This window comes from Nipponia nippon, unplaced genomic scaffold, assembly GCF_047370975.1.
Source record: "Nipponia nippon isolate SJK-2023a ecotype South Korea unplaced genomic scaffold, ASM4737097v1 scaffold_21, whole genome shotgun sequence".
Lineage (NCBI taxonomy): Eukaryota > Metazoa > Chordata > Aves > Pelecaniformes > Threskiornithidae > Nipponia > Nipponia nippon.
In genome coordinates, this window is record NW_028262338.1 from 5,383,305 (window position 1) to 5,407,121 (window position 23,817).

General features: G+C 41.2%; 1 protein-coding gene across 4 annotated transcripts in view; it reads right to left on the minus strand.

Moving 5' to 3' along the window:
- TENM2 (teneurin transmembrane protein 2) overlaps positions 1-23,817 on the minus strand; it is a 1,190,981-nt gene that overhangs the window by 170,825 nt on the left and 996,339 nt on the right. For all 4 annotated transcript variants that reach the window (XM_087760050.1, XM_087760049.1, XM_087760052.1 and 1 more), the window contains 2 exons: positions 14,653-14,887; positions 1,316-1,554 (listed from right to left, as the gene is read on the minus strand). In XM_087760050.1, coding sequence (XP_087616176.1) covers positions 1,316-1,554; positions 14,653-14,887 — 474 coding nt within the window. The remainder of the gene's footprint in view (positions 1-1,315; positions 1,555-14,652; positions 14,888-23,817) is intronic.

Consider the following 23,817-nt stretch of genomic DNA (forward strand, 5'->3'; position numbering starts at 1 on the left):
CAATAAATCATGTGCTTTCCAATCTTTTTATTTATATATCAAACTAAGCCTGTTATTCTTCTGAGGTTTTCTACAGAAGAAACGCAGAAAGCTGGTTAGCTCTGTAGCATTGAGTATGCTGGGATGTAGGCCTGGCCTAAAGAGACGGCAGCAATAAGGTAGCCAGTGAGCTCTCTCTTACTACTATCTATAGTAATTACACATGGAAACTCACTAGTATGAAAAATAGGGGTTCCTTAGAAAACAGTGTCTATCCTGTTGAGTCGGATTATAAGGGATCAAAAAAAAAAATCTCTTCAAATGGAGAGAATAGGGAGAAAATTCAGTACATCTTTACAGGTCTTTTGGGCACTATATATGAGATGAGTTTCAGAGATGAACTAAAACCCACACAGAATAGGTCTGGAAAGTATTAACAGAAAATAGCAACAAGCTACCATAATTTTGTCATTTACTCAGAGAAGGTAGAGTTTGTGCAGCATGTCACTGTCATCAACGTATTGTCGAAGGCGCTGTAAAAGGTACAAAATACACAGCTAGCTTGTGCAAACACTTAGAAAAACCTCCAAACCAACAGACAATGAGGGGGATATGGGGTGGGGGGAGCAGAAGCAAATTAAATTAAAAAAGACAAATAACAGAAGCATGTTAAAAAATCTCGAAGGACCACGGAAAGAATTAAGACATGGTGTAGTCAGTATTAATATATTAATCACGGGAAACAAGCACAACATTTAGAGTTCCTTTCTATATTTTTGCTTACAAATTACTAAGAATGTGTGGAATATGGAAAATAACAGCACACAAAATGGAACTATCCAACTATTTAGATCTAACACTACCAGAAATTTAGGCACACAGACAGATATAGACTGAGACTTAGTAATCAAAATGATTTTGTGTTTTTTATCTCAAGGCGGAATGTGATGGTAATATTTGAATTCAAATGCCAGTAGCCTCTGTTACTTATATGAATTCACCACCTATCACAATTTTTTCCAAATATTTTTTAAACATATGGTAGTACATCAAAAAATCATTATAGCACCCTCTCTTTGGACCATCTATGAGAGATGCATATCCAACACCTGCAGTTAACACTGCACATTGAGAATCCTGAATCGATTTCTTGCTTCCACTGACAGTGAACAGGACTTGAACATTTTATTTCTCCTCATTAATCAGTATAAGGAATAATAATTTTCTTTGCTCATTAAGAACACAAATTTGTGAAACAGACTGACCATCCTTTTATCTGCTGAATTTTCGGTTGCTGACATAGCCATGTGATTTGACAGAGAAAACATAGCCTTACCTATGAAATATGCTAGCAGGATGGCAAGCAGGACTGCAGCAGCAATTGCAGATAAAGCAGCACATTTCCAGCTACAATACTTGGAGGGTTTTTTCAGCTTGAACGCATTCCTGGAGAAAGTATTTCTAGGTAACAGTCTGGGAGGTGGAGTATAAACTGTTCCTGAGGTCAACGGGTAACCAGGGGAAGAACTACTGAACAGCGGAGTAGTTCCAGATGATGTCTTAAACAAGAAATGCCTGAAAAACATAAAATGGAACATAGTTGAAAATGGCAAGTCCTGTAGTTAAGAAAGAGTATCTCCTATTCCTATTCCATTCCAGCTGCATAAGGTGTTAAATTCAATTAAAAGAAAAAGGATTTTGTATGAAGAAATAAGGAGACGAAAATTCTCATGGTCTTTTTGCTACCAGCGCTTAACAACTGTCACTAAAACACCGCGTCAGGATACCTGCTTAATTCTTTCTGCAATTGGATGCAACTTGACCAGACGCCAGCTAAAACACCAGCGTGACCGGTGACGTGTCTTTGAGTACCAGTTAGATTGCACCTGTGAGAAGTGTGAGCAGCCCAGTAACAAAGCGGATACTCGGAAGTGATGTCATTATCAATTCCTTTTGGGCTGTGTTTGCTTAGGACAAAGTAACTAACTCCACTACAAAGTACTGTAACGTTTATTAGCGTAACGGAGCCCTTGGCTTTACGAAAAACCATCCTTTCTGAGTTCACAGGTTTACATGATTTCCCTGTGGAATCCACTACCCAACAAATATTCTAAGACAAAACAACTACGAGTCTCATTAACGCTCTCGGCAAAAGCTGCCAGCAAAAACCATTAAGAACATATTGAGCAAAAACCATAGTCCTGTAAGAAAAGATCTTGCCAGAATTAGAATGAACCATTATTTTTTTTAATGGTACACAGGTTTGGGATGAACAACTAAGACAATCACCAAAAGCACACGACTCAGCAGAAAAAAGAGGACTTCAACTGCCCATACATTTGTTAAGAAGAAAATAAGGGACACAACATGCTACCTAACGAAATCACAGAAAATGCTGCCAACACATTCCGGATAGAGGAGACGGAGAAAGCAAACTAGGAGACTGGCTCCTCTACATTAACTGCTCACAGTCAGGAAGAACTGACTACAAGCATGTTCCCCGTAAACGATAAAAAGAGAAGCACAGAACAAAGGCAGCGGTCTTCAGGAAGGCCACTTGTTTTGAGACAAAAGAGCTTTGAAGCAAAAGAGCTTTTTCCGTACCCTACCCCTTCACAGCTCTGACAAACAAGGGCTTCTTGGAATCAATGAGAATGAAGACACTCAGTAATCTCCAAAATCAAAACCATAGCCTGAAATAACCCAAGCCTTACTTCAAATGTAAAAATGTTTAACATTTTTACTCAGACGAGAATCCAGCATGCCACTCTCAAATCACCTGCTGGAACTTTAAAATCAGTTTCAGTCACTGCTTATTACGACAATGATTTGGGAGTTGGAAACTGAAACGTGTTTCTGAAGTACGTTTTCCAGCCCATCCTCAGGCCTGTGCATACTTCCCAGCATAGCGTTTGCTGTATACCTATTATACAGCATAACCGAAGTGATTTTAAAGAGCATTAAAGCATGTGTTTTGAAATGAAACCCAGAGCATAATAAATTGCACAGAATTTTCATACAGGTAGAAAACAGTAAAAGGAAGGCTGGCTAGGTTTCCCAGTTTTATGATTCAACGTTCACATTTGAAGACAGTCTCTGAAAATACGGTCTTTTTTGGTTTTAATGCAGTCATTAATACACTCTATTAATGAACATGAGAAATCACTTTGTTTGACACTGCCTTTGTTATTAGTTTTTTTTTAACCCCCAAATGACCTTGTACGTCCCTTACAACAGTGATCAAAATTCAGTTTGTTTCAGAAAATACTTCAGTCACCTACGACAGTGGCAGTATTCGCTGTCATAATTTTTTCTTTGTGCTTTGGAGACACCGCAGAAAAAACTTCAGACACACAAGTACACAATCAGAAGTGGCTTTCGAAGCCTAACTATCTCAAGCAGATTAATACTGTGTTCTGGGTTATTTTTTCTTTAAATGCAGTACTTGTAAAACAAAGAAAGAAGTAGAATAAAAGGGGAATATTCTAACCAGTTACTTGACAGAAACATTCCATCATTTTTTTCAAATAAAGTTGCCCTTCTTTTTTCCTTATCAGTGAGGCTTGTTAGACGTTAGAATTGCTTCTTTTCTACACATTGTATATGATCTATGAGAAAACACAGTAAAGGCAAATGCCTAAAACCCGAAAAGGGTTTCCCTCTCAAAATTACCTAGCCTTTTAAATTAAAACCCACACCTTCCAGTTACAAGAAAGCAAGAAATAATGAAAGTCCGATTTCCTGAACGCTTCATTTTAAATGTTTCTTTACTTTGCAACAATTCAATGAAAAGAACTGTTGGGAAAATTATGTTCTCAGGCTGGTTGTGTTACGCTAGATCCATTGACACTTCTGTTCCTTTTGGCTGGTTAACACCTGATTAACACTTGTTAGCAGAAGCATTTTTAGTCCTTTCTGCTTGCTCTCCGGTGCTGGGAACACAATACCACTTCCATGATAGGAACGAGGGATTGAAGTGACATGGGGCATGAGGAAGGAAGGACGGACAGAAGGAAGAGAGACCCGGTGAGCCAAAGGCAGGTAGGAAGGCTCGTCCCGCTCCTTCAGGCTAACTCTGCATCTGCCTCAGCCCAGGACTCCCTTCTCCTCCTAAATCCTCCTGGCACGAGCGGCCCTTGCAGGTTCGGACCTAAGGGTCTCCAACAAACAGTTCTTACTGTTCTGTCCTTTTCCCTGCCCACAAGCAGATCTCTCAGAATCAGTCTGGAAATTGCAGTCCTTGGCACTGTCTTTATCTGAAATGTCAAGGTTTTTAAACCCAGGACTTTTATGTCCTCTTTAGCTGAGAAGGCAGCTATAGTACCAACAGAAATTTTAATATAAAGCATTGTTAAAGTAAACTCAGATATATAATGAAACTCTGCTCCCATTAAAATTGAATTAATATCTAGATATGTTTTAATAGAACATGTCAATCATATACTGTTTCCCGCGAGAAGGAAAAGAAGAAAAAAATCGTTCCACTGTGATCCACTTTGTGACACATAAGGTATATAAAGAAAACCAAAATACTTATCCATGCCAACATGATCTCTGTTATATTGTTAGAACCCACCAGAACTTGACAGAAGCCAAAAAGGCCAGTTGAAATGGATATGTGGAATGGTGTCATTCTCAAAGCAAAAAAGAAAAAATATCATTGCATAAACTCTGAATTTTGTCACACCTACGAGTCCTACCCAGGGATTTTGAAAGCTGAAAGTTTACCGTCTTCTTATTCTGCCTTCAGAAGTTTTAAAAAGACATTTAACTAAAGATATGTTAAGTATCCACCAAGCCATTTTGGAAAACGGGCACTGCATTCAGAAGCTGGAAAAGGGATTAGTGGAAATACCTTAAGTTATAGTAAGGCACACCAGAAAGGCTGAGAACATAACGGACAAAATACTTGGACCCCCAGAGTTTTAAGTCTAGATTCAGCTACTAATGGAAATAAATCGACTTGTCTCAACTCCATTCCTAAACCCAATGATCTATAGCTATATTTTTATGTGGGATTTGACATGCTCTGGTACAACCAATTGTCTGTGGGCCCAAGCTGCACAGAGAGCACATGAGCATTTATCAACATTAATTACAGTCTCGCAGCGGTAAGACTGGGAGGTATTGTACAACAACTGCTTATGAAAAGAAATTATCTTATTTGTACCCATTCACTTAATTTCAAATACATTCCACATTAGAATTAAAAAACCTGTGTATTCTTTGTCTTACCTGTTCACCTATCAAACACTATTAAGAAAAACAAATTCTCTACCTCACAACTAGCATTAATAATTTGATTTAGGTTGGGACTAAATTTCTATTTTGAAAACGTGGGAGTAAATTTGCTAAGTCTCAGCCCAGTCTCCCTAATTTCTATGCACCACGAAAACATTCCTATACTGGAAAACTACAAAATATGATTGTCAATATACAATGATTCAGTAATTTCAGCGTCCATGAAAGCTATGGAAGGAGCTCGCATGCTGCTCGCAGAAAATAAATTAACCCTGTAGCTCGCTCAGCGCTCTCCTCCACCGCTCCGCAGCTTTCTGGGCTGTGAAATGCCCCCCCTTTAAGCAGCATGCGCTGCTGATGCGCTGCATCACAGACGGGGACCTCATCGCTGACGCTGGGAAAAAGGTGACATCTCTGAACGTGGAGCTTGCGAGGGGACATTTGTCCACAGCTCTGTGGACTAACGGTAAATGGAAAAAGCTATATTTTGCTTTCTTCATTAATTCAGAGCTCTCTCTAGCATTTATTTTCCTACAGGTCAAAAGGACCTCTGGTGTTCAGGGAATAGTGGTCTGACAGAGACTGTATTAACTTCCATATTCTTTGAGAGAACAATCTCTTTTTTCCCCCCTCCTTTCTGGTCAGATTGTCATGGCAGCACTCTGCAAGAATCAGCTGAAAAAAAAAAAAAAAAATGGGTTTTGAGATGAAAAACTGTAATAGAAAGGAAGAACAAGATACTTTCTAAAATAAATTGCTTCTTTTCCTCCTCATACTATCCTAAGCTTATTCTGTATAAAAAAAGAAATACAGAGAGCTGGAATGCTTAAATTGTCTTTTTTTCATAGTTTTTTTTCATAGGTTTTTAATAGTGATTAATAAATAGAAAAGATACAAGAGAATAGTAACAGCTCAATTTAGTGGTTCTAGGACTCAAAAAATATCTTCAAGCTGTGGTAAAATAACATCTGTCTATAATTTTATTGGATATCTATTCTTAGCAGAAAAAACCCAATGAAATATAGAACGCAAGATGCTGGCTTTCATTGGGGGAAAAAAAAATCTTCTGTAGTCCAAGTCCTCCAAAGAAGTAGCCATGAGTCATTTTATGTCAGTGGAAGCCTCAAAGAGGCTGCCAAATTCAGACAGTGAAGTTTTATGGCAGTTTTCTAACTTCCATACAAAAAGAAACCAAGATTGAAGAAAACTAGAAGCTGTTCTTATGTCTCTTATGCTAAAACGAACTCTGAGTGTTAGACTGGTGCAAGCTTTGGTTACCTCTGTAAGGGTCTCTCGGTTTTTCCCCAAATGAGATCTAATTGCATGTTCTTGCTCTCAGGTTCTTGCAGAGAAAGACAGGATTATCAGCCAGGTTTACTCAGCTGAGGGCTCTCTGGTGTGGTAAAACTGCACCGAAGTTTCTACCCTTTTTAGTGTCTAGAACACAGGGACTTAGGTATTCCCCAAATGCACTGGAGTTAGCAATAAAGGTTTAACATGTTATCTATAGGCGTTTCGATTGTACAGTTACAAGAAATTGTCTCAATCACATCAAATCTACAGACTGAACTCAGTAAGACGACAGATTTTTCGGTGGAAAGCTATTTAAAATACACACATAAATGAAGCGGCCGCTTTGCACAAGCGTGCCTGCGGGCACCCTCGCACCCCAACGCCCGTTGCAAACAGAGGACAGCCCCACCACAACACGCTACTGCAGCGCTCTTCAGCCTGCCGCAGGTAACCAATCTGCGACTAACTGTGCATGGTGCAGGAACCACAGACACTCTGTTAGGCACAGAAACAATAATTCACAATGAACACATCAATACCAATGGGACACTTCTATCCACGGTACCGTAACTCCGAACCTCGCAGCAGCAACCCAGCTTCCAGCGCAGCTCTAATACCAGCTCCCCAGCTCTCCAAAGGTTCATGATTCCTTAAAGGCTGGGTTCTTCGCATCCCCAGGCAAAGTCTTCTAAAAAATGCAGCGTGTTAAGCAGAGTGTCACGGATGTTGCCTTGAGTACCAGACTAGCTTGTCACTGCCAACTCCACACGCTTAACACAGACGCGGTTGGACACACAAAAGCATGGTAATTGAAAGCTGCCTGACAGGAAAGTAGGATGTTGTACAAAAAGGCAGGTGCCAGCCTTTGGGCACCCTGATCTGTCATATTATTAAACAAAAACAAACAGGCAGTGTTCACAAAGCTGCAGTTGAAAACAGAGTAGATAAAAAAAGGCAAAACATCTGTATTGTACCACAGCTGCAGCATTAGCTCTGTACCAGATACCTCTTTACAGGACAACCTGCATTTGATCTGGATTGAGATACTGTTGGGGAAGCTTTTACAACCGTCTCTCTTTCTCTAGTCCCTGCTGTAAGCTGCCCGGCTCCAGCAGCCTCCTGGGGCTCTCCCTGCCTGTGTTCCTGGCTCCGGTCTGTCCCAACGGCACAGCCTTGGCGCAGGCTGCCCAGAAAGCCGCTGACACAGAGCTGCGAGAGAGTCTGCGGAAAGATAAGGTGAAAAACAGGGAGAGAGGAAGGATTGCTGAGATCATTAGTAGCTCAAGAATTTGAGAGGGAGAACGCCAACATGGAAAGGCATAAAATCTGACAGAGGAAAACCCGGGAAGGCTGGCAAGGATGCATTGGGTTGAATGGCTGGCGTTGATGGAGCTGGTGGCACACGGCAGCTCAGCGACCCCATGGAGCTACGGGAGCCACCTCCGACCTGCCCGACTGGTGCCTGTAAGGCCAAAAAGGATTCTGGGTGCCCCGCACCGGGTGGCGAGCGCGCTGACTCAGCCTGTCAGCTGAAATCCTAGCTAGTTTTTGAGTGAGGTAGCCAGTAAATCATTGCTTTACCCTTTAAATTTATGCATATTCTTCTTGCACTATTGTTTATTCTCCAGGAATGCAGCAATGAAACTGTTAGCAGCTCATAAAAATCATAGAACCATAGAATAGTTTGGGATGGAAGGGACCTTTAAAGCCCATCCAGTCCATCCCCCCTGCAATGGGCAGGGACATCTTCAACCAGATCAGGTTGCTCAGAGCCCCGTCCAACCTGGCCTTGAATGTTTCTAAGGATGGGGCATCTACCACCTCTCTGGGCAACCCCTTCCAGTGTTTTGCCACCCTCATCATGAAAAATTTTTTCCGTGTGTTCAGTAAAATGAACACGAATAGCTACAGACATAAACACAAAAGGTCCGTTACTCTGCATACGGACTTATATTAACGGGAGCAGGATCAATAATGCAGATATAGCAAGATTCAAGCAGCTCTGAATCAGCTCAAACTATAGGACCTTTCCCTTAACTGGAAAAGCTTGTGTCTTTTCTGCTGTAAAGTTCTGACTAGAATGTTGCATAGTGCAGTCAAAGTGCTGAAATCCAATAATGCCTACATTTGTTATTGCAGTAACGATGATAATAACACCAGTATTTTGCATTTCAATAGGTCCGTTCATTTTTAGCTTTCTACATCAATTAATGAAGATAATTTCAAAACACTTCTATTTTAAAAGGCATACATGTAAGTTCTTCACTCTCTCTTAATTCAACTACTCACTTAACAAGAAAAAAAGTACTAGCAACAGTGCTATTTCAAGTCTATAAATAACTATAAATAATAGAATAGAATAATAAACTCAAATCTCTCAAATAATTTTGTTATCAGTCTACATGTAAACTTGAAGAACAGAAACCTAAATCACATCATTTGAGATTAATTTTTTTTAATAAAAAGTAACAGCCTAAACATACCTGCCTCTTCCTGTGCAGTCACTCGTGCTGCCTGTTCACTCTGCACAACCCAAAACTTAAAAATGCAAGCCAACAAGATCATGAAAACATGAAATTATCTGCAGTCTTGAAAAACTTCTTTGAGCTTATGTGTATGTGAGTGGGAGATTTTCTGAACCATCATTCCATACCCTGCCTTTGTAGTGTTTTCCTTCACCCTTTTTTCTCTCCTATCACAGTCTACATTTGTTATGAAAAAGATACTACAGCAGCCTGCTAAAAATGACCTTTCTACAATGTTTTTGGAATTCCTCCAAGTACACGGCCCAAATGTGTGTGAAGTCCTCAGGGACGCTTTTAACTGTGCTTTACTTGACTCTTTAAAATGCTTTTGATTTTTAGATAGGTCCAGAATCTATCTGTGCAGATCCCATTTATTTGGAAAGTCCACCCAACCTTCCTGCAACCTTCACAAGCAGGAACAAGGGAATGAAGGAGTCAGTTCTTGCCCCAGCCTTCAAACTCAGAGGATGAAACTGCTGTAGCATATGTGCCTGTAGCCTTATAGTTGAAGTAAGTGGTAAGAGAAAGCCACATAAGACAACGCAAAATTAGAGCGAGGAGTTATGTCACTGTTCCAAGTAGTTGTTTGTTATGCTGAATATATCCTAGAAATTTGCATCAACAAAAGGAAAAGAAATTTTGTTTCACTATTCTGTTCCAGAACATTTTGCATCATGTATAGAGATATCAAAATATTGAGACATTATTCAAAATAGGCAGACAATTGTGGAGAGCGGCTGTAACTTGGAACTTCTGCACATTCAGAAACTTCAAGTTTACATATTCAGTTCAGAAGTTCTGCAGCTCGTCTTGACACCCTATTATGGTACAGCATCTGCATTCAGTATTAACATTTCAGATATTTAATTTCTTTCTTTAAAAAACCCCTCAGCACTGAATCCCGCTCTCCATGTACTCTATTCTTGGCTTTTTTGCCCCAGCTGCTCTAGCCTGTGCATAGCCACTGAGTACCGCATTCACGCCTCCGCTGCCCGGACGGCCGCAGCTGCAGAAGTGCTGAGCTCAGATGTCTCCCTGCTCGGGTGCCCCACGACTCTGAGTTCACGCACTGCAGTGGTGCAGCCTGGGATACAGCTCACGTTGCTACTCCATCCATTCATCTCCCATTCCTGTCCTAGCTCTCTCTCCTCATCGGACTGGCAAAGAAAGAAATACAGCTTGAACCCCAGGAGCAGGCAAATATTCTGAAGAGCATCATGGGGTTTTTTTTAAGGCTGATTTTCAGATTGCTCAATCTTTAAACTGAACTTTGCTTAAATGACACTATACTTGGACTGCCGCTCTTATACTACAGCCCACAAGATGGTCTAAGGAAGCAGATCTCGTAATCCCCAGAAGAGTGACCATCATCCTTTCTCCTGAAATACAGGAGAAACACTAGTACGTTACGTTCTTGACAGAACCCTAGTAAGACCCTTGTGAGCAAGCTCAAAGAAATTATAGACAGACATACAAAATTATCTTTACAACTAAAAGATTTGGATTGAAAATATTTCAAAGTATAAGGCTAATTATGAGACTAAAGAATAAGACTAATTTCTATTTAATTTTGTCCTTTTTTCTCCTGGATTAAGTATTATTAATTATAACGGTACCAACTAAATTAATATCAATATAAAGTACCGGAGCAGGCATTAGTACATCAGGCAATCTCAGTCAAACATCTACCCATGAAAGCTCTTCTGTTATCCTCGCTTGTGAGTCATTCCGGTTTGGACCGGCGCCTGCAGATGGCCCTGCGTGAGGTTCCCGTCCCAGAGAGGAGTCTCGCAGTGCAAAGCGTGATGCAAACCTTCCTCGCAAAGCCATGCTTTTCGCCCTGTGCCCTCAAAGCATTTCAAGCTTTAAAGCAGAGCGCTGCCTCTCTAGCTGTCTGGAAGTAATGAGACCCACACCGGGATGTTCAAAGGTAGTATTTTCATCATTCATCCTCTTCGAAAGCAATGATTAAAAAAGCAATAAAGGAACACCTCTTCACTGGAGAACGTAGAAACCAGCACTTTGGAAAGGAGGAGGAGAAGATGGTTTGAAACAGACTGCAAGAGGACAATAAAAGTTAAAGAGCATTAAACAGCAGCTCCGAGCCTAAAGGTAAAGCAGCTAAGTACTGCAGAAATGAACCATAAAAATAGCACCATAAAAATACGGCAATGCATTACTGCATCCTTAGTTAAAGATATTTCAACCCTTCCATTATGGACCCTTATTTCAAAGAAAACAGAACAACTACGTAGCCAGCCTGCAGGCCTGTTGCAGCCATAAAGCAGCAGCAAACTAGGGAAGATATAGTCCATATTTGTTTGCCTTGATCCAGAAACGAGCACACTAATATCAAGCACATATCAGTGGAAGTGTTCAAGGTCAGGCTGGTCAGGGCTTCCAGCAACCTGATCTAGTGAAAGATGTCCCTGCCCACGGCAGGGCGGTTGGACTGGATATCCTCAAAGGTCCTTTCCAACCCAAACCATTCCACGATGCTATGATTCTAAAAAAGCATAATTAGCAACTCCATATAAGCATTTTGCAATCTTGTAACTCCGCTAAAAGCAACAAGCTGCTGCAATACAGCTAAGCATAATTATGTAAAAAATACAGAACCACAAAGGGTACGTGGAGACTTTGGGTAGAGGCGCCTGAAGAGGCATGTTTGCTGCGAAAACATGGGCAAGCAGTAAAAGCTTACTTTACATCGCAAAGAAAATGAAACAAATGTGATTAACCTCCCCCTCCCCCCATCGATACTGAAACCAGAGCTGGAGAAAGGATATATTTGGAAAATGTGCTGTCTCCAAATAGTCTGAATTTAGCCCAAACTGCCTAAGACAGTGAAGGAAAGAAGGGAAGGGAGGGAAAAACATTCCGACCAGAAGAAAAATAACAACATGCAGACTCACGTTGTATTATTCAATTATTTCAGTGCTCGATACTGTTAGATAAAGAGACGTCTGGAATCTAAATTGTGTTCCGAGTTTTGTAGTGCTGCCATAAAGCATTCCCTCCAGACAGCTCAGGTACCTCTTTTTGTTTCATAATCAGTAATGTGACCACTTGCACATTAATTTCATTTGAGACCAGAATCTACTGAAGGTAACTGAAAGGTGAAAACTAAAAGTTGTGAAACTCTTTTCTGATAAAGCAGGTGCTGTCAGCGCTGGCTTTGCCTCCTGAGCACTCCACTGCTGAGATTAATAAACTGACAACAGGAAAAAAAATTAAAGAGTAGTGCACTGTGAAGAGGCAGGATAAGAGGGATCAATGTTTCACAAGGCAAAGCTATAAAGTAAAGGCTGAACTAAAAAGTCGGCAAAAAAGTGTCATTCTTTTTTGTGGCTACTGGTATGAATTTCGATGAAATACCAGTTTTAAAATGAAAGAATTACAGGCTAATTCTGAAAGTCTCCAATGATTCTGCAGGCATCAAATTCAGCAAAACTTGCTGCAAACCAGGAAAAAAAAAAATCATCATCTTCTGAGTTAATATTCTTGTGATGAAACTTGTCATCAAGTCCTGTCAGGTGTGTAATTTCAGAAAAGAAGAAAAATTGATCCTGAAGCAACTCTGGAATAGTCTTAGAACACAGCAATCCTGTCAGGATGTTTTCTAATGTCTTAATGTTTGCGTATGACAAGCCCATCTGCGGAAAAGCTCCAATTAACTGCTGGGTATCTTGCGACCTCCAAAAATAACAGTATTCACAAAGTAACCTTTTGTCATCAACATGAATACCTATATATTCCCAGAGGTTTTATGATAAAAAATAGAAAAGCAGAAGAACCAAATCTAGTAATGGAATTGGTAGTCTCCACATACAGGGAATAGGCACAAGATCAAACAGTAAAAGAAAAACAGCCAGGCAACTGCCCAGTCCTGTTTCTCAGGGATGCCAGTATTATGACAAAGAATCATTTTGTGAATATCCCAATGAATTTCCTCCCTATAAAATGCTTGGTAAATCGGGACAATTTAACCCATCAGAAATGACGTATTTCAGGTGCCGTTGCACCCAAGAAGAACATATGAGAACAGATAGACAAGGAACGGCAGGGGGTTGCTCTACACGAGAATTAAAAGTACGTTAGAGTCCTGCGGGCAATGAACCACACAGCAACAACTGGCCCCGCCTGAATAGGACCAACATTTCTATCTTGTAATTCTTAGTAATAAATACCAAATCCAGGATGCCAAAATTAAGTTCTAAATAGTAGCAGATGCTCTCACAGAGGCAGCAGTTAAGAGCACAGCTTCACTCGCAATTCTTTTTGTTGGTCGAAGTTAGCTCCAAACCTTCAGTAAGTGAGAATCCTGTTCCTTTCTCTTTTTGGACATTTCAGGCTTCAGATAGCTTGTATTTGCCATTCAGCCCCCCCGCTTCTTCACGGCACCCACGTTACCATTTTAGCAAAGTAGGGCAATGTGAATGCAGCCCCTTGTGCCCGTTCCAAAAGTGGGCACAGGAGCACAGACTGGGCACAGACTCCCCGCTCCTTTCAGTCTCATCTGCTCCCCACGGTGCTACAACCGCTGATTAACTGCTGGATAACAACAGCCTGGGTGTTGTAAGCTTCAATCCAGCTATACCAACACCTCCCAGAGCTCCAAACCAGAAGGCAGGCTTTAATCAAACTGGGAGGGATTGGGCTGAGACTGCACGGCGGTGTAACTGTACCATACCTAGCTACTCTGGGCGTAATCCAGCTAAGTAGCATTAAATTCCTGGAAGGCTGCAATTCAAAGGTAATAGCTCAGAAGCTGTGGCAACCAAGCAGCTGAAACCATGGTACGAGTCAGCGTTACAAGCAGTCCAGCTCCTCTACCTCTGTGCTGTGTTTACAGCTGTCCGGGCAAGCAAGAACACTCTACTGTGCCAATCACTTTTTCAGCACCACAATGGCTAATTTTAAATGCTGGGAGATCAGCCCTGCCAGCTCCACTATTTAAAGCACAAGTTAAATATATTTGATGTTCCATACCCCAAATGACAACAAACCAGAACATTTAGAACTGCAGCATGTCAGGCACTTATTTATTTATTTCTCTGGCAGGCCTAAGTGCTGCACCTTTTCATTTATATGCAACTGTTTGCCCCACGGGCATCAAGCTGTTAACATGTACAGAAGAGAATAAAATGAGCTTGCATGCTGGATAAAATATAAATTAAAGTTATAGTGCTGTCAATCTTGAATCTGGGATTGTTTCTCAAGGTCTCCCAAAATGCATAATTTCAAATGAGTCTCTGTTTGTTACTTCAGGAAAGGCAAAACGTGTAATTTTTCAGCAACACAGCCAATATGAATTGTAAGTAAGTTGTTCCTGAGCCTGTGAGCAAAATATGTGGTACTAATACCATGAGTCGTGTATGCAGGCATGGTCGAAATGAATAAAAGGCTCTCTGTGAACAGAGAGATGTCCACCTGTCTACCTTCCGATGCAAGGCACATCAGAGGCTTGTAGGTATTCTAATGGCACTAACTCCCACTGCTGTGTCAGCCAAAGCCACCGTTGACACAAAGTGAACGAAACCCCATCCCCTAAGGAGCCGAACGGCTTTCTCGTGCAGTGGCACCCCCAGGGCTGCTCGCCCACGCGACCCACCTGGTCTCGAGCGGGACGTTGCTGTTGAGCACCCAGCTGTCCTGGAGCTGCACGGACTCGGGGGTGGTGGCCAGGTCGTTGGGCGCCGGAGCGGGCGCGTGGATCTGGTTCCGGCGATTTGTGAGCGAGTTCCTGTTGAGGGAGTTGGCAGAGGAATGGTGATGGGACAGGGAATGGTTGTGAGGAGGAGGGAGAGGAGGCCTCAGCGTTGACTGGCTGTGATGATTTGAAGGGCCTGAAATAGAAAAGAAAAATAAATCACAAATGCGTGTCGATGATACTATTCTCCTTGGCATTTTCAAGGGACCACTGCCTGGAAAAAAAGCCAAACCCCGCCAACAGGAAACTAAGCCTGCGTGCCTTTTGGACCTGTCGGCATTAAAACATGGATACGTCAGATCAGGGATGGTTAGAGATCAGAGGTACAACACAGTGTTTCGAGGTTGCACGGTTGTGATGTTCATGAAGACGACATTTAGATTTAAAAATACTCCTTTATGGATTCTCCCTGGAGAAAGGCTCCTCTGTGGAGGAGCCAGGACAGCAGTCTAACTTGACCATCCCGTATCCAGAGGAACTTTGTCCTCCCTGTTTCTATCAGGGACTTTAAGGAAATGAACCTTAATGGATAGAAACGATTTTTTGAGAATACAGTCTTTAGGCTTCTATAAAACTTAATCAGAGATCTCAATCTGCTTTCATTCACTGTTATTTCACCAATCATCTTCAGACAAACAGTATTTGTGCCAGTGCAAAAAGATTAAACTCCAAATATGAAAAGAGAGCAACAATGCAATGATGATATCCTTCGTGTTCTTCCATGTGATCAGGATTTGGCCTGTATTTTTCTATTTAGCAACACCAGAAACACACACCAAGATCTGAAAACTATGCTACTCTTTCAGCCTCTTTCATTGAGAAATGACAGATGATGCTTTTTAGAGATGAAGGATATACACTTTTCTCATTCTTGGAGTACTGACATGTTTGCATGTATAATGAAAATATTTTTTTCTAATCAATAAGGCAAGTGGATTAAAATAAAAAGCACATGAGAAGAAAACAGAATAAGCAGGTGTCATTCCAGCATAGTCGCTTTTCTAAACATAAATGCAGAATGGTAAATAAGTTTAACTGCAATTCCATATGTTGAAATAATTTACTTCTAATAAAAATAGCACAAGAGATTAAGAAAACAAACACTGTAAGTGTATTATGAACTGCACGCTTTAGTCATTATATCAAGTTGTAGTTTTCTAGTGAACAATAATCACAAAAAGTAATATTAGTGAAATTATAATTATAATGATGTATGCTTGTTTTTAGAAACAAAGCACATTCTGTACTTAATGAATCAAACAATAGAAGAAAACATCACAAGGGGAAACCATTTGCAGCTAGACTTGATCTATTTTTATATGAAACAATGAAGTATAGAAAAACTGCTGAACTGATCAACTAACTGTAAGTTAATTAAGGCCAATATTAAAAAAACAAAACAAAACAAAACAATAAACCACAACCCAGCCCAAAAAAACAACAAACCATTCAAGCGGGGCTCATCCCAATCGAGAATCAGGCCATGCCGCCAGGAACTGAAATCGGTGCCTCATTTCAGGCTTCTGAACGCTAAGTTCTTATCAAAACACCTTTCACAGTTGGGCGATGGTTTAGACTCTCACGTTAAGCCATCCCAGAGAGAAGTAACCAGCTCTTTTCTTCTGTATAGGGCAAACCACACGATACTGCAGGTCAAACGCTGGCGATCAGAGGGGCCGCAGCACTGACCGTGTCCTGGCCCCGAGCCCCCCTGGGACCAGCTCCTCCCGGCACCGCGCTGCCGACCCCCGCCCCAGGGAGAAGCAATGACAACGCCTCCTCCTAACAGCAATACAACCCGGGAACAGGAAGAGAACAGAGGTTTTTGGAGAGAGATCATTAATTTTCTTAAGCGTTTCTGTGGGCCCGGGGAAGCACAGGCCGATGAAGAAGACGCCGGCAGGTTTACTGGGACTTGCACAGGGCAAGCAGAAGCTGTCCGGTGACAAGAAACTTTAAGAAGGGAACGATAGTAAATTCTGCATCCTTCACATGCTGCTTTAAATCTGCACATAAGTTTCTTTATCTTTTTTGAATGCCTGTTGCCTGAACGCTCACCCCATGGTAGAGTCAACTGCTTTAAATACAAAGACACCTTTCATGAACACATCCTGCATTTCAGGGCTGTCACATGTGCTGCTCTCCTCGCTACCCTTGCCTTGGCTATGTCTTACCTAAGCTTGAAAGAGCTTTGCTGTTTAGCCCAGCAAAGTTTGCGTTTAAAACCCCCACTTGGACCTCCTAAAACATCAATGTCTAATCTGCACTAGGTCCCGTGCCGCTCCCGAACAGCATGTGGAGTACGACACAGCAGGAAGGGAATGGGTTTGGACAATATCCACACGCGCAGAAGCTTAAGTGGAATTACTCTCCTAGTCTGTGTTCTGGCTTTAAACAAAGCACGTTTGGACTTCAGTAAGTGGATATTTATGAGAGATAAAATACAAACGTGGGCCCTTGTGTTAAAAATTACTTCAGAAGTCCCATGTGCTTCGTATTTTCTCAACGTACTTTGGATGCAGCTTTTCCTTTTGGAAGATGGAAAAGTCATACCCACTTAAACAACAACGTTTTGCTCCGAGAGACACAGTAGTGCCAGCTATATAAAGACTCTGAATCTTGAAACCACAAAATCATAGAGGCTGTCCTTAAAAGTGAGCCAACTGCACAACAATAAGAATGAAGAGAATTTCTGTAAGATTGGGGAAGCAAGAACTGAACTGAAGTTACCACCAACTAATTTGATCTGCCTCAAGACTCAGTTCCCACGCAGTAAATAAAATGTACTGCACAAAACAAGCTGTGCAGAAGGAATTCGACATCTACTGCAGCTGCAAAACCTCAGAAATCTGGAGTAAGATGAATGTAGCATTTAATACAGAATAATGAAACAAATAGCAATAGCAATAACAATGTTATATAGAAATTATATAGCTTATAGTAAAACATATAAAAGCTTATATATAAAAAAGTACTAACTAGGGAGCATGCACACACACTCATGTGTATATATGAGAGAGATAAAAGCTTAATATGCTGCTTCTTCATAAACCTGTTTAAATGAATCAAAAGCAGAAGCTGAACACCATTGAACTTGCCAGGGATATAAAACTGCATTCACATCTGAACATCTGAGCACTTCTTTATCAGCATCGTTGCCTAAATTAAAACTTCAACAGCAGTACCTGCAGATCTGCTGAGCACGAAGTTCAGAAAAGTAGCTCACTTGTCCCGTAATAAAAGCTCAGCAGCCGAAAGGACTGGCACAACGTTCCTTACAATATGACATGCTCTGCGGCCTCTTGCCGATTGCTTTATTATTTGGAAGCTTAAACACAGTTAAGTGTCCTGATGGCGTACACCTGGCTTTTTATGTCAGGAAAGAGATTTTATTTTTGATATAGCGGTTGCCAGTATTGGTTTGGGGAAAAATACTGAGGAAATGATGTCTTTTCTCAATTATTACAGAAATTAGGGGTTTCACCAGAATACACTACACAATCTCAGATATTTAGGATTGAAGGAGAAGTCTCTTAAAACCACAATGAAAATCAGAGAACTGGAAATCTGAAATACTGGTACCCTCCATGTTTTCGCTTTTTTCATATTTTTTAATTTCTGATTTAAATTCACAAATAGACAAACATACCTAATTCTAACGAATTTTAGTACACATTAATTGGGCTGAGCACTTCTGAAAAATCAGGGCCTGATGACCATATAATCAACGCGCGATTCTTCAAGAGGTCTTACTGCAGTCAAGAATATCAGCAATGCTCATTTCAAATGTGCAAATTAGAAGCTGAGTGAGCATAAATTGTGTTCTAATTAAGTAATCTGAGAATACGAAGTCTGATCTACATATCTGAAGTAATCACAAGCTATCCAATTGACTTATTTGGGTTTAATCAGAACCAAAATGCTAAAACAGAAAAAAAAATATTTTGCTCTGTTCATTCTTTTATCCGGTAAAACAATTAAACAAGTCAGGCTAGCCCAGAGGTAGAATTCAGCTAAAGAAAGATGCAAAATCTTTGTTTGTTAAAAACAAAGAAACAAACCCCCACCAAAACCCACATAATCCTGTCACTGTAGCCTCCCCTTCTTTTGCCCACAGGAGAGTTGAGGGTCTGCAGCCCCAAGTACGAGCCACGGCTACCGCGCTCTGTGCAGGAGGCAGGCTGAGAGCAGGGGTGCCGTGGGAAGCGCCGGGCAGCCGCTGCAGATCCTTTGGGAGCCTGTGCCGCGGCATCCTAACTGCCTTATTCCGGCACGAGCCTGGCAACCTCCGGGATCAGGAAGAGCCACTGGATGTCACAGCGCTACAGGTACAACAGCGATGGCTGCGGGCTCCCGAGCACACACTTCCGAACACCGCTTCTCAGCTATTTTTGCAGTTGAACTGTTGCCTAGAATACAAAGTGAAACTTCAGATCTGCTTTAACATGGTCAAATTATTTTTCAAAGTTCTTCCAAGGCTTTGGTACGCTCACTTAACACATGCACTAAATCCATGCAACACAACGATCTGAGGAGAACAAGTCAATCTCCCACCTTAGAGATTAAATTCAAAGCAGAATCAGCAGCATCCCTAATCTACGCAAAGCAATCGCTTCCCTGCATCCCAGTTGCCGTTACTACCTGAAAAAAGTAAGGTAGACTGTATCTTAGTTGCGCTGAATTAGCCTCTGTGCCATGATTAAATGCTAGAGACACATAAACACCTCCTCTTCAATCCTTTTCACAAAAGAACTAGAAGAAAAAGCCCGAACACATATTATTTTTCTGAAATGAACAATGATGCAGCTATTTCCTTATACATCTAAACAATACAAATATTGAGTGCAAAAAGATAATGAAGCTGATGCATTGAAAGAAAAAAAGAATTAAGTAAACCCAGAGAAAATCCTTGTTAGCCAACACTAGAAACCCAGCCTTCAGTATTCCTAGTTCTTTATTCAAATAACTCTACCACACTGGTTTCTCAAGGAAACCACATCATCTGCTACCACAACGAGTAACAGGTTTTTCACAGAACCACGGGGCCACCTTCCCAGCCAAATTCATCTTCCAAGGCAGATCCCTTTACTCAGAGTCAGGCAGAAAAGAAAGCATGGAAAACCCCAGGAATACAACGCAGTCCCACAAGGAGCCGCCGTCTCCAAGGCCAGCTTTTCCCTTCGTTTGAGGTTGGCGGGGTGGGACGAGGGCTCCTTCCCAACCAATACAGACCTGGGTTTATGCTATGCCTGCTTCAGTTCTGTTCATCCTGCTTTAATTCTCTATGTTACTTTGTACAAGGCCATAGGTAACCGGAATCTAAATGTTCTGAAAATGTTTTCAACATATGCTTTAAAGAAGCACGTTATCTCGCTCATAACCACGGATATCATTAGCTCTCTCTCTTGTTGCTGTAAACCCCAAATATTTGCCAGGTGTTCCTTCTTTTGTTCGCATGTTTTTACAGTGTTTGAGGCAACAGTAGGTTGAATGACTGGCTGTCATCCCAGACGGTACACTTCAAACTGAAAATTCAGTAAACGTGTGGTATAACATTGTAAGTCACTTATCAGTCTCTGCCAGTGCACTGCAGCCATCTCCTCAGCACAATATTAGAATAGAAAATTAAATGTTGCTGTGGCAAAAAAGAAACGACAAAAAAACCAAACAAAAAATACCCCACTGCTTTACCCGCAATATCCAGATAATCGCAGAAAAGGGGAAGGGTGGCTTAGTGGGTAATGTCTAGGACTTTGTCATAGTTTCTATATCCTACTCTGACTGAGGCAACCCTTGAGCGATTGCAGCCGAATCACTTGTTATCTACAAGCGTCTTTATCCACATCCTTCGCAGGAGTGCTGAAGGGAAATTACCTTACCACTTACACGGCAATCAGATACTGCTGCAGCACGAGCCGGTCACACGCCTTGGGTCTGCGGCTCCAGCCTGCGGGGCTCGAGTTCATCGCGCGGGAGGCAGGAGCGGCAGCAGCCAAATTAACTCTGCCAGACCCGAGCCATTGCTGTGTGCACAGAGCGCGACTGCCGCTCCGTCACGCTCCCGAAACCAGGGGTGCCAAGACGCTCTGCGCAGACGTCCAAGTGCATCAGCCTGCTTGCAGCAGGAATATGAGCTTGTTCTCAGCATTGCTGGAGCCAAAGCAATGGCAGACTTGGTCTTTGTACCGGATGGGTTGGTTGGTTGTGAAAAAGTGGCGTGCATACTCACGCAAGCAAAGGCAAAGAAGTAGGACCCATCACCGGGAGTCTAAGCTGAGGGTTTACAGTCATAAAACCAATTTTCTCAAGTGAGGGTCACCTACAAAAAGGTTAAAAACCACTGCCCTACAAAATAGTATTATCTGAGATACCACGTACTAATTATATTTGCTGAAATACATCACTTATATTCATTATCATACTGCATGAGGTGCACTGGCTGCATAAAGTAATGGCTAGGCAATGGCAAAATGCATCGCTTTAATAATAATGCTTTGTGCGGACTCAGTGCCCTGTGATACTTGTATACATGCATATATGTGTGTGTATATCTATAAATAAAGATAGGCATACTATTTCCATTTTTACGTATTATAAAAATCAGTCAGAGGTTAAAGAGAAGTCTTCTTTCCAGTTAAAAAACAATCCATGCATTTCACATCTTTTCCAATCAACCTTTTCATTTAGTTTTCCAATAATGAAATAGATATAAAACACATTTCAGAGAGACTAAGGGTGTATTTATCTTCTTTAGCTTAGATATATGACTTTTGTCTGAAGAAGCCACTGATGTAAGAAGAACTAAAAAGAAAAGCGTACATACATATCTCTAAGCAATAAAGTTCATCATCACCACCATCATTACCAGGGAACATTAAGTGCAGAATGCTAAATGTTGCTCTATAGACACGGTTCTGCAGAAGGGGAGAGTTGAACCCTGTGTAGAGACTTACACAAACCCTCCCCAAAGCTTACACAACCTCGTACACCGAGAATCACACCAAAGAGAAAGTAAAGATACGCATTTTTCTGAACAACATACGGAAACTTCTGAACAGAAATATTTAGGCCAGCATGGTAAGCCTGGTGACATTTTCCGGATCGGAGTATAGCTTGAAAACTGCTGCCTGCCTGGATGGTCCAAGCGGGAGCCTGAAAATTTTCATAGTGACAGAAGAATAATTGTACTGTAATTTCCAATTCACTGAGAGTCTGGAGTCAGGTGCCATGGAAAGTCATCCCCGAAGCTATTACAGCGGTACTTTGGATTTTACATAACGCAGTCCGCCAGCACACAACGCTGCTTTCCAAGGGGGCAAAAGTAATGCTAGTCACAGGTGTTTTAATGCAATACATTATCTTGATTATTTCATAAACGTCACGGAACGTATTACACATTGTCCAATGTAATTTTTTTTTTTGGTTAAACCTAACCTCATTAAAAATTTATAGGAGAAAGTGTCTCTCAAAATAAATTACTGCAAGTAACTGCATCAGAGAGAAGATCCAACAGGAGACTGAGATCTCAGCGATGCATAGGTGAGCTTTTTAATAACTCAGCCTTCCAGGTACTGCAGATCCTTTAAGAAGGAAAGGTCTATCAGCAGAGTAACGATTTTGAATTCTTCTGTTGTTCTAAGAGTCTGTAATGCCAAGTCTCGCCACTGAGAAGTTTGGCAGCTGAACTATTAATGAAACTAAATATATTGAACATGGCTTTCCGCGTCAAGTAATTTCTCTGCTTCTCAGGCAATATTACCATGGCTTCCCAGCAGCACTAACTTTTGTCAACTGCTGAATTTTTTTCTTATTCCATTTTATACTACCGCCTTGGGATGATTCAACATAATGCACACTGCACACCAATCTAGAATATTTTCAGTTCAACAGCAGTATCAACAAAAATACACTATTTTCTTGTAAAAAAAAAAAAAAAAAGTTTTATCTTACTACAGTGCTCTTCCATGGGTTTTCAGGGTTAGAGCATTTTTTTTTCAGAAATATTTACAGTATTACCCCTTCAGCCCAAAGAAAGCACGAAAATAATAATGAAATACATTTTTTCCTTTAGGCTGAACCACCTGATAATCAAATGGTGGAAATAAACACTGATATATAAGAATCGTTAACATGAAGACTTACTGACAGATACCAGTAAATACACGGTTCCTGGAGGAGCTTCCTGGGACAATTCAATTTCACAGCTCCTGGGAAGCCACTTATTTACTACCTGGACCATCTGTTTCCCAACACGTAGAACAGGTAAAAATAATTTGTGTGGACTATATGGAAAAAATAAGAGGAGCATTGCATAATGCTGGAGTAAAGAAAAGCAAACACAATGCAATGCATATATTGCATTGAATCAGACTTTTCAATGGGTTATTTCTCTTTTTAAAAGCAGGCAAGATACAAATAAGTACAAGAAAGAAATGAGCATTTGTCTGCCTCCAGGGTGCCGCACGCTGCAATACTACATGACTGGCATTTCTTCCATAGGCAGTGGAATTTGGTTTGAATCCTTTATTGGTTGGTATCGGACAAAAAAGAAAGTCACAAACCATTCAAATAAGAAGCCCTCTCAAAGTTGCGTGAGTTTTCAAGGCGCCAGAGAGGTTAACTTCAGCTGCCACAAACAGCAGGTTCTGCTATTCAGAATATGAAAGCATGGGTTAATGAGTGAAAATACAGGGTATCATAAGGTGGTGTATGAAAGCCCTCACACAGTTTATCACTCGGCAGCAAATGAGCCAACATTAAGCCAGCAGTTCTTATAGAAGTGTTTAATTAGAGTTTTTAGTGTGTGAAGGAAAAAAAATCCAAAAGCAAGAAACAACCGTACCCCCCCAGTCACACATAATAAAACAGAAAAATCAAATCAGGAGAATTTCAGCTATGAAAATGATCGGTCTGTGTCACTGGGTGACACCCTGGGTGACTAGCTGGAGCAGACCAAGTGTTGTCTTATCTAAATAGCATTACCAATATCTTGCAGAAACTTAATCCTCATCAAGGCATTAAACCTCAGTGCAACTCTCTATTATGTGAGCTTGAAGAGGCTCTCAG